General features: G+C 35.9%; 1 protein-coding gene across 1 annotated transcript; it reads right to left on the bottom strand.

Annotated features, from left to right (window-relative positions):
• Positions 1 to 3,001: 3,001 nt before the first annotated feature.
• mlc1 (modulator of VRAC current 1) lies at positions 3,002 to 11,039 on the bottom strand. Its single transcript, XM_067389231.1, has 11 exons — positions 10,800 to 11,039; positions 10,620 to 10,709; positions 10,484 to 10,537; positions 7,497 to 7,598; positions 7,128 to 7,229; positions 6,456 to 6,524; positions 6,230 to 6,346; positions 6,075 to 6,131; positions 5,775 to 5,897; positions 3,636 to 3,788; positions 3,002 to 3,327 (listed from the first exon to the last, which is right to left on the bottom strand). Exons 1-11 carry the CDS (start codon positions 11,037 to 11,039, stop codon positions 3,247 to 3,249), a joined length of 1,188 nt encoding a protein of 395 aa, XP_067245332.1. The 3' UTR covers positions 3,002 to 3,246.
• Positions 11,040 to 11,546: the final 507 nt, after the last annotated feature.

Below are 11,546 nucleotides of genomic sequence, written 5' to 3' on the forward strand. Positions count from 1 at the left end.
GCTGAGCATCCCCGGCGTCTGAAGAGTTAATCTGCAGTGCGGGCGAGCCGTTTCAGCGTGTATCCGGGCACACACGCCGGTTTGTTCCGCCTCTCGCCATCCCTCGCGCCCTCCCCATAACAAACCTCACACACTTCTCCAGTTTAAACGATCATCTTCACACAGACCTTCAAGGAATTTCATTGTCACCGTTTGTTATGCCTTAAACAAGACTATCTTTAGTAGGATATGAGAGTGTGGAAACGTATGGATAGCCTACGATAAAATAGGCTTAACCGAAAGGCGACAAAAACCATCAGATATATAATAGTATATGCTAAATAGGCCTGATATGTAATATAATAATCAACTTTTTCCTGTCTACTGTATGTTGCTGTGCATAGAAAACTACAACAATCCTGGCATTATAGTTTCTATTCTATTCTATATTGTGTTCTACACTATATATAACTTATGTATCACTGTTAGTGTAGGGTGAAATTTAGAAAGATGTTTTGGTTATTGTGAAGTAGCTTTTTTTTTTTTGCCATATTATACTTTTTATTTTAAAGGTGCCCTAGATTCAAAAATTGAATTTACCTCGGCATGGTTGAATAACAAGAGTTCAGTACATGGGAATGACATACAGTGAGTCTCAAACTCCATTGTTTCCTTCTTCTTATGTACATCTCATTTGTTTAAAAGACCTCCGGAGAACAGGCGAATTTCAACATAACACCGACTGTTATGTAACAGTCGGGGTGTACGCCCCCAATATTTGCATATGCCACAAGGGCAGGACGGATGTGCACAGCTGACTCATCAGACTAGGTAAGCAAGCAAGAACAACAGTGAAAAATGGAAGATGGAGCAATAATAACTGACATGATCCATGATATCATGATATTTTTAGTGGTGTTTGTAAATTGTCTTTCTAAATGTTTCGTTAGCATGTTGCTAATGTACTGTTAAATGTGGTTCAAGTTACCATCGTTTCTTACTGTATTCACAGAGACAAGACTGTTGTTATTTTCATTTTTTAAACACTTGCAGTCTGTATAATTCATAAACACAACTTCATTCTTTATAAATCTCTCCAACAGTGTAGCATTAGCCGTTAGCCACGGATCACAGCCTCAAATTAATTCAGAATCAAATGTAAACATCCAAATAAATACTATACTTACGCAATTAGACATGTTGCATGACGAACACTTTGTAAAGATCCATTTTGAGGGTTATATTAGCTGTGTGAACTTTTTTTTATGTTGTTTAAGGCAAGCGCAAGCTCTTGGGGCGTGGAGCATGAGAATTAAAGGGGCCGCACACCAAGAATCGGCGCATTTATAATGATGCCCCAAAATAGGCAGTTAAAAAAAATTAATTAAAAAAAAACTATGGGGTATTTTGAGCTGAAACTTCACAGACGCATTCAGGGGACACCTTAGACGTATATTACATCTTTTAAAAACATGTTCTTCTGCACCTTTAAAGGCTAACAAAATATATATTATTTAGGCCTATTATTTTTTTATATTTATGGGGAAAAATAATTATGTAAAAAAAAAAAAAATACATTTAAGGAATAAAAGAAATGTGTTAAAAAAAATCTAGTGGCATTTTACCTCATACTCGTGTTCCCATATGCAAATACTTTTGATATAGGCTACTATAGCAAGACATTTACATAAGTAGGCTTACATTAGTTATGTAGTGTTTATTAATCCCTTTGGTCTATCATAACATCTGAACTAAATGTAAAAAAAAAATAAAATAAAATAAATAAATAAATAAAATAAAAATTAAGTAAATTAAAGGGATAGTTCAACCAAAAATTACAATTTTGACATGATTTACTCACCATACAAGAAAGTCAGACAGGTTTAGAGTAACATGAGGGTGAGTAAATTAAGAATTTTCATTTCTGGGTGTACTATCCCTTTAACTGTGTCTAACTGTGTTAGTACATATATATTTTGATCTCTATTTTTCTGTAATTATTTAAGACTCAGGCTGCACATGAGCTAAAACATGAATAAACACACTGAGCTTTTATGTCTCTATCTAAAATAATAACTATTCACATTTCACATAACCAATCCTCAGAATTTTATTGATCTACAATGACATCACAAGATGCATATATTTATACAAAAATAAAATCTAACAAAGTAAACATGGTTCCACAAAGCAAGGTAGTGAACAGCGCTGTGGTCCATTAAAGTGTGTTAGAATTATTAAATGCCTCATATATTAGGTGCCCTACTCTTTCAACAACCAACATATGGCATTTTTAAACATGGGATTTCTAAATAATGCATTACAAGTGCCGTGGATTGTACATGCATGGTGTGTTCACCATTTATTTGCATATAACTTGCTCAGTCATTCGCTCACCACATAGGATTCTAATTTCAAACTGGTATGGTATGCTATATTCATGATTGTGAGACACAAGTTTAAGGATCTTTACAACAGACTTTCAAAACCCACGTCACATTTTGACTTCTTGGTTCTTATCCTCATTAAACTGTCATTCAGTGATATCTTTGACAGACATACATTACTGATTAAAAGTCTGGGGTCGTTAATTAATTTATCTTTTTTAAGGAAGTCTTTTATGCTCACCAAAGCTGCATTTATTAGATTAAAAATACAGTAAAAACAGTGAAATATATTACAATTTAAAATAACGGTTTTCTATTTGAATATATTTTAAAATACAATTTATTCCTGTGATGCAAAGCTGAATTTTCAGCATCATTACTCCAGTCTTCAGTGTCACATCATCCTTCAGAAATCATTCTAATATGTTGATCTGGTGCTTACGCAACATTTATTATTATTATCAATATTGAAAACACTTGTGTTGCTTAATATTTTTGCACTATGATACTGTTTTTCAGGATTCTTTGATGAATAAGAAGTTCAAAAGAACAGCATGTATTTGAAATAGACATCATATACTTTTATATAACAATGTAAAAGTCTTTGCTGTTACCTTTGATCATTTTAGTGCATCTTTGCTAAATAAAAGTATTGTGAAAAAATTAAATACAGCCTTACTTCAAAATCTTAACCCCAAACTTTTGAACATTAGTGTATGGCTCATAAATATGACAGATCAGCTGACAGTTATGACAGAACTCTAAGTTTCATACCCCAAAAAGTGATGCTTCTCTTCCAGCTGACATTCTTATCTTCCATATTTGTACATTCATTTTTTTCTCAATGTGTTTTTTTTCCTTCTGTTGCCGGTATCTTTGGTCACTGGGCCATTTGGACCACCACTGCTTTCCAGGCCTTTTCTTTGTCAAAATCTCTTAGTGTGCCATTTGACGTCTGTTGCTGTAAGAAAAGAATGAGATGGTGGAAAAGAAATGGCCCAACAACCACCTTTGTTAATTCTTCCTTTGTTAATCAGAACATCCTCCATGTGTGTTTCCACTGAATCAAAGGAGAGGAACAACTCTTCCATTCCAGTGTGATTGTGTTTCATGCTACATTTAGCAGCATACAGTACAGAATTCCTTTATTAATTTCTCTTTGCTAACAAAATGTGCACAGTCACATACAACACACACAATACAACACATTTCCTGTACTCTTAAATTGACCTGTCAGTCCTTGCATAGGGTGTATGTTTGTGTGTTTACCTCACAGTGCTTTTTGTGTAGCATGTCCCATTCAGTACCTCCCGTGCGAAGCTGTCCCTTGTAGGAAGCGCACTTTATTACGGTGGTTAATGTCAGCACCGCCTGCACCAGCAGCAGTCCCATCAGGACAAGCAGCAGTATGTCATACGTTTGCTGCATGCACAATTCACAAATTTCATTTATGCATTTCATTTATTTATGCAAATTTAACATGCTTCAAATAACCTTCAAGATGGGTGTGAAGGTGAAAACGTGTGTGAATTCCTATTTTAAAGGGATAGTTCACCCGGCCAAACCTGTATACTTTTTTTTCCTGAACTGATTCACCAGTGTTGTTGTTGTTAACTAAAACTATTAAAAATCGGGTCCCATTTTATATTAGGTGGACTTAACTACTGTGTACTTACATCAAAAAATAAGTACAATGTTATTGTGTTCATACGGGTATGGGTAGGTTTAAGGGTGGGTTAGTAAGGAATAGGTCAACGTGTAATTATAGATGTAATTACAGAAATTAATTACAGATGTAATTACTTGCAGGTAATTTTTTAAATACAAGTACAATGTAAAAACATGTATGTACACAAAAAGTGCATTGTATCAAATGATTAATTTAAATGTAAGTACATAGTAATTAAGGCCACCTAATTGGGACCAAAAATTGTTTTCAGTAAGCTGAAATAAAACAAATAAATACAGAAATTTGAAATGTTGCCTTGGCATCTAAATGAAATAAGTTTAATTTGAAGAATTAAAATGATTAAAACTAAAATAAAAATCAAAGCTAAAAAGAAACATAAAAAATTACTAATATTACTACAACAGCTTGGTTACAAAACATGTCAGAAACAATGATGTTTGATGATGTCACTGATATCCAACCTGATTTGACTACTGCAGCACAGAGAAAGATTTTCAGTATTATTATTTATATAGAAATTTATGTAGAAATAATCCAGGTTAAATACAAGTTAAAAACGCACTTTGTAAGCATTGTTGTATGTTTACTCCATAGGCACCTCAGTGCATTACTATCAACACATTTCTGTTTGTTTTTACAAACTGAGGTATGAGTCAAATTTGTTACATATGATTTCAAAACACTGCTAACATTTCTGTCATGTTTCTCAAACTGGAGACTAATGCTTTGCCTTCCACAAAATTACAAATTTTCTCATTAAAGAAAACTTACGGAAAGAAACGGAACTGGCGCCACGTTCGTTCCCTAAGTAGAATAGGGAAGGCATAGGACATACAGTGTAAGCTTTTTGAAGAATACGGAAAGTGGAAGCACGTGCAAGCTGATCATTTGTGTTTATAAAGCATACACAGTTGTATTTTTTTCAAACATGACAGATCGTAAAGACCCTTATTCCTCGTCTGGTATCGTTTAAAGCCATTTGAAGCTGCACTGAAACTGTAATTTTGACCTTCAACCATTTGGAGGCCATTGAAGTCCACTATAAGGAGAATAATCCTGGAATGTTTTCATCAAAAACCTTAATTTCTTTTTGACTGAAGAAAGGAAGACATGAACATCTTGGATGACATGGGGGTGAGTAAATTATCAGGAAATTTTAATTTGAAAGTGGAATAATCCTTTAAATGTCAATATGAATGTGTTTTTTGTTTTTTTTTTGACTATGAACTGTTATATGAAAAATAACCAAAATTGATTTTTAATAGGTTTACTGGTAACACTTTACAACAAGGTTTGTTGGTTAACATTAGTTAACTAAATTAGTTAACATGAACTAATAATGAACTGCACTTATTACACAGCATTTATTAATCTTTATTAATGTTAATTTCAACATTTACTAATACATTATTAAAATCTTGCTAACATTAGTTAATGCACTGTGAACTAACATGAACAAACAATGAACAACTGTATTTTCATCTACTATAGTTAACGAAGATTAGTAAGTACAGAAACAAATGTATTGCTCATGGTTAGTTCATGTTAGTTAATACATTATCTAACGTTTAATTAATGAACCTTATTGTAAAGTGTTACTGTTTTACACTAATTGTCATTTTGGGGTGAGCTATCCCTTTAAAGGGTCAAAAAGGTCAAAATCCTACATATTGGAACTAATTTGATTTGATTTGGTTTGCTGCACAGAAATGACTCACCTTGACTGATGCCACTTCATGCAGAAAGATCTCAATAAAATTAATCACACTGCTGGACAAGAATCCAGACGCTGAGAAAAGCAGTGGTGAGGTCACACTGCTTATTGCAATCAGCATCTCCACCTACAGCAGAAACAGTGAGATTTGTAAAAGAAAGAGAAGGAAATAAGAAGAGAGACACTCCTTAGAGAGAATCACTCTAAAGAAAAAGCACACAGACAGCTAAATAAATGAGAATAGTCCTTTAGGGACGTTCGATTGCACTGCTTTATTGCTGGAGAGACCCTGATGGTGACTCACCAGATTCTTGCTGGGGTATTCTGCCACCACATGGCTGGCAATGGCACTGGGGAAACACTGCAGAGGTATCACACACATAAACAACCATCAGGAACCGAATGGAATAATTTATTATCTGAGTTGAACTAATATTTAATATAAGAAACTGAACTCACAGCTACCAGAATCCAGAAGAAAGTGACAGAAAGGTATGGCTCTGGGAGGAGAGCACCCAAATTGAGAGCAATAATTCCTCCGAATACAGCGGAGATGCCCACTATAACCTCAATTACCTGCACCAGAGAAAGAGCAGCAGATCTACAGTGTACCTCGTGCTGATAAACAGTGGATACAGACACATACACACACACACACAGATGATCTCATTCGTAGGCAACTCACGGCGTAAGCCTTGAAAAGACGAGTGGGGAACGAAGCTGGGGTCATAACCACAGGGCCATCAGACACGGGCTGGAGGAAAGAGATGGATGATAGCAATGAGGAAAAGAAAAAAGAACAGAGAGACATGAGCACATATAAAATGCAAATCACATAAGCTAGAGACAAATACAGTAAGTCTTAGACATATCACATGGTGATAATATCCTGCTGGCTGGCATTTAGCATAAAAGGATTTTGCAATTATTTTGCATCATTAAGACACATTTTAGTGCACTTTAAGAACAGTCTGTGAAAATGGGGCTCAAAGTACTGTACTGATTTTTCACAGGTGTTATACCTGTATTTTGAATAAAGCATTGCATTATGATGTGGTAAGGGTTTAAAGAAAATGTCCATTAATCTAATGGATAATGTTCTGCCAGAAAATTACCAATAGCTTTTCTGTTCTCCTGCGGTGTTTTTATTTATTTGTTTTGTCTAATAAAGAGTTAGATATAAAGAATTAAATTAAATCAACTTTCAAAATCTCAATTTCCACTAAACAGGCAAAATTCATGATGAAATATCTTATATAATCTTCTGATTACGCAATTTGCGTGAACACAAGCAAGAATTATTGTAATACTGCAGTCAGTCGATACACATAAATGGTCAGGAACACATTATACACACCTTTCCGTGACTGCAGCAGTCCTCCACTGAGCGAGCTGATAGGATAACAGTACTAGCTGTGAGCACTTCCAGCACAATAAGCAGGAGCAGGTTAAAGTTAATCTTTAGGATGAAAGATAGCAGTAAGTGTTTAAACTGTATATTTTGTAAGTGTAAACATGCAGTTTATTTAATAAGTAAAATTAAGAAACTTCTACCAGATCTCTTTCTACCAGATTTTTTAAATTTGCTTTTGCTTTGCTATTATCATATTATAAAATATACTAGACTTGAGCAAAACCATTTAATTTAGATGTTACCACATGAAGCACATATTTTTTAGGTTACCTGACAAACATTTTAGGGGTATTAGAGTTGTGATGTTCTCACATTGATGGCTGAGGGACTAATGGCAAGTTTACATCCAAACCACACCAGGCACGTGGTTGTCACAGCAAAGGAGGACACGTAGACCATTTGAAAGTCTGAGACCTGTATACATAATATAGGTTACACACTGTATTTGTAAAGTAAATGTATTTATCTGCCAAAGAAAAAAGCCTAAATTAGGGTGATTATACAAAACACGCCATGATTTATAGCCATGAATCGAAAACTTGATTGATGAACAGTGTTTGACTAAATATTGTAGAATTAGCTATGTTATTTTGTATTTGTCACGGTTTGCTGTGTAGTTTAAATCACAAGGAAGATGTGTGACACAGATCCATACTTTTAATAAACTCAACAACTAGAAAGAAAACACAACAAGCCATAACCTTCACCACAACACATAGAACTGAGGGCTTAAATACACAAGGTAATCAACAGAACAGGCAATAGGTGAGGATAAGTTAGGGACTATGGAAACAAATGAGAACTCAGGCAATGCAAATGAAACTAAAGACAGTGATCGTGAAAATTGGCTATTATTTTGTAAACATAAAATGTCATGCAGGTGTTCATGCAGTGATTTAGGCTACGTTTACACAACAAATATGTACTAAAATGGAAACGTTTTTCCTTTGCATTTTTCACATACAGACAACACCATTATAATAACGTTCCCAGTTCACACAAATCCGCGAAAAAACGACTAAAAACGCTGTATTATGCTGCCAGGCCAGTAGTTGGCGATATCACTTTGTAAAGAAACACTACACACCTATGGACTGAACACATAATACGCATGCGCATGATGTCACCATACACCATTTTCACAAATGTGCGTTTTTGTAGTTTATACCGAGACAGTAACGGTATCGTTTTCAAAAACTTGCACTTTGAAACACATTTTCAAAGTTTACGTTTTCAGGCCCCCAAAATGCCAATTAAATGAAGTCTGAAAATGGTTTAAATTTAGCTATATTAACATAATCTTAATAAAAATGTAAAAAAAAAAAAAAAAAAAAAAATTGTAACAAGTTTCATATCAGCTTAGATAAGAGGGCCTTTGAATATTGTCTTGGACAAAGGGGGGCTTTGGAGTCAAAAGGTTGAGAACCACAGCTTTATTTTATTTATCTCTGTTTTTATCGGGTAAATGATGCTTTCACATTACTGTATGTAAAACAATTATTTCAATAAAGTGAACATTTTCATTCACCTGTACAATATACAGGTGCTGGTCATATAATTAGAATATCATCAAAAAGTTGATTTATTTCACTAATCCCATTTAAAAAGTGAAACTTGTATATTCATTCATTACACACAGACTGATTTATTTCAAATGTTTATTTCTTTTAATTTTGATGACTGTAACTGACAACTAAGGAAAATCCCAAATTCAGTATCTCAGAAAATTTGAATATAGTGAAAATGTTCAATATTGAAGACACCTGGTGCCACACTCTAATCAGCTAATTAACTCAAAACACCTGCAAAGGCCTTTAAATGATCTCTTAGTCTAGTTCTGTAGGCTACACAATCGTGGGGAAGACTGCTGACTTGACAGTTGTCCAAAAGACAACCATTGACACCTTGCACAAGGAGGGCAAGACACAAAAGGTCATTGCAAAAGAGGCTGGCTGTTCACAGAGCTCTGTGTCCAAGCACATTAATAGAGAGGTGAAGGCAAGGAAAAGATGTGGTAGAAAAAAGTGTACAAGCAATAGGGATAACCGCACCCTGGAGAGGATTGTGAAACAAAATTCATTCAAAAATGTGGGGGAGATTCACAAAGAGTGGACTGCAGCTGGAGTCAGTGCTTCAAGAACCACTACGCACAGACGTATGCAAGACATGGTTTCAGCTGTCGCATTCCTTGTGACAAGCCACTCTTGAACAACAGACAGCGTCAGAAGCGTCTCAAAGAAAAAAAGGACTGGACTGCTACGGAGTGGTCCAAAGTTATGTTCTCTGATGAAAGGAAATTTAGCATTACCTTTGGAAATCAGGGTCCCAGAGTCTGGAGGAAGAGAGGAGAGGCACACAATCCACGTTGCTTGAGGTCCAGTGTAAAGTTTCCACAGTCAATGATGGTTTGGGGTGCCATGTCATCTGCTGGTGTTGGTCCACTGTGTTTTCTGAGGTCCAAGGTCAACGCAGCCGTATACCAGGAAGTTTTAGAGCACTTCACGGTCCCTGCTGCTGACCAACTTTATGGAGATGCAGATTTCATTCAGGACTTGGCACCTGCACACAGTGCCAAAGCTACCAGTACCTGGTTTAAGGACCATGGTATCCCTGTTCTTAATTGGCCAGCAAACTCGCCTGACCTTAACCCCATAGAAAATCTATGCGGTATTGTGAAGAGGAAGATGCAATATGCCACACCCAACAATGCAGAAGAGCTGAAGGCCACTATCAGAGCAACCTGGGCTCTCATAACACCTGAGCAGTGCCACAGACTGATCGACTCCATGCCACGCCGCATTGCTGCAGTAATTCAGGCAAAAGGAGCCCCAACTAAGTATTGAGTGCTGTACATGCTCATACTTTTCATGTTCATACTTTTCAGTTGGCCAAGATTTCTAAAAATCCTTTTACTTTGTATTGGTCTTAAGTAATATTCTAATTTTCTGAGATACTGAATTTGGGATTTTCCTTAGTTGTCAGTTATAATCATCAAAAATAAAAGAAATAAACATTTGAAATTTATCAGTCTGTGTGTAATGAATGAATATAATATACAAGTTTCACTTTTTGAATGGAATTAGTGAAATAAATCAACTTTTTGATGATATTCTAATTATATGACCAGCACCGGTAATACTATAGAAAACTGCTGTCATGATACCCTTATTCTCATACATTTGAATACAGCGACTAAGAAGTATAGTTAAGTTAGAAGGAACACCATTTCAGTTAGATTCTCTTCATCACTGAACAAGATTTTTCTTTTCTGTATTATTTACTGAAAAATATCCACTTACTGCAACTTGTCTGTTCTTGGCAATAGCAAAGCTCACCACTGCAGCTGGAATACTCTACAAGCCAGAAGCAAAACATATATATGAATGTCAAACCGACTAATAGCCTCATCCACGAGGATAAAGAAGAGACACTCACCGATCCAGCAGTACAACGCAGGTAGTCCATTGCAGCTGGAAACACATTACCCATATAGAGAGAGAAAGCTGCCGCTATCAGCAAGCTGCTCTGGGGGTCAGATAAAGATGAATTGGAGAAAATCAGTGTGTTAAGTCTCTTAGCCACAGGAGTGAAAGTCTGCTGAGTCAAAGCTCTTACCCCTATAACGACGCTGTAAAGCCAGACTCTGTAGCTAAAGCAGGGATGTAATTGTCCACGCTGATCCAGCTGCAGGTCACTGGCCCTGACATCCACCGTGTAGCTGTCTCTCTCCAGCCTCTCCCGCTCCAGATGCCGACTCAGCGTCCCTACCCCACTGTTTCGCTCTAGGGTTGACATCTGGGCATAGCTGAACACTTCCTGGGCTGATGCCTCATCTCGTTGCATCCTGATATCCATGACCCCTAGAGACCCAATGCATATAAATCACATATATTGATAAAAAATGCACCGAATGCAAAAATGGAGGAAAAGCATATGGCTTACATACTGACAGATTGTCATGTGATCCTTTTAATGACACTTAAACTGACCTCATCCCTATTGCCTTTAAGTGGCAATACTTTTCTAAGTACATCAGTAGGTCAACCAATCACAAACCTGCATGTTTGATTGTATTCCTGTAGCTACATTAGCAACACCTAGGTCATGGTTTTAACTTTGATGAACTGATAAAATGTATATCTTGAATTCAATGCAAGTTGCTTTAGATAAGCATCTGCCAAAAGCACACATGTAAATATATTGGCCGATATTGGATATTTAACAATAATGGACATTAATGTGGTTTGTTACCTAATTTGCCATCCATCATTTCTGAAGGAAAAAAAATTTCATTACAATTTTCAGACATTATCCACCTCATAGTTCCCCATGTTAGGTCTGAGCTAGGGAAAAAGGGTTTGA

This window comes from Chanodichthys erythropterus, chromosome 7, assembly GCF_024489055.1.
Source record: "Chanodichthys erythropterus isolate Z2021 chromosome 7, ASM2448905v1, whole genome shotgun sequence".
In the NCBI taxonomy this organism is placed as follows: domain Eukaryota; kingdom Metazoa; phylum Chordata; class Actinopteri; order Cypriniformes; family Xenocyprididae; genus Chanodichthys; species Chanodichthys erythropterus.

What these genes read in the sequence shown, in the direction of transcription:
- mlc1 (XM_067389231.1), bottom strand. Translation starts at nt 11,039, where the DNA reads ATGGATATCAGGATGCAACGAGATGAGGCATCAGCCCAGGAAGTGTTC. An exon ending in CCAAGAACAGACAAGTTGCA is followed by an intron (nt 7,599 to 10,483) that starts GTAAGTGGATAT and finishes TTATGTATACAG; the next exon opens with GTCTCAGACTTTCAAATGGT. An exon ending in TACACAAAAAGCACTGTGAG is followed by an intron (nt 3,328 to 3,635) that starts GTAAACACACAA and finishes CTTTTCTTACAG; the next exon opens with CAACAGACGTCAAATGGCAC.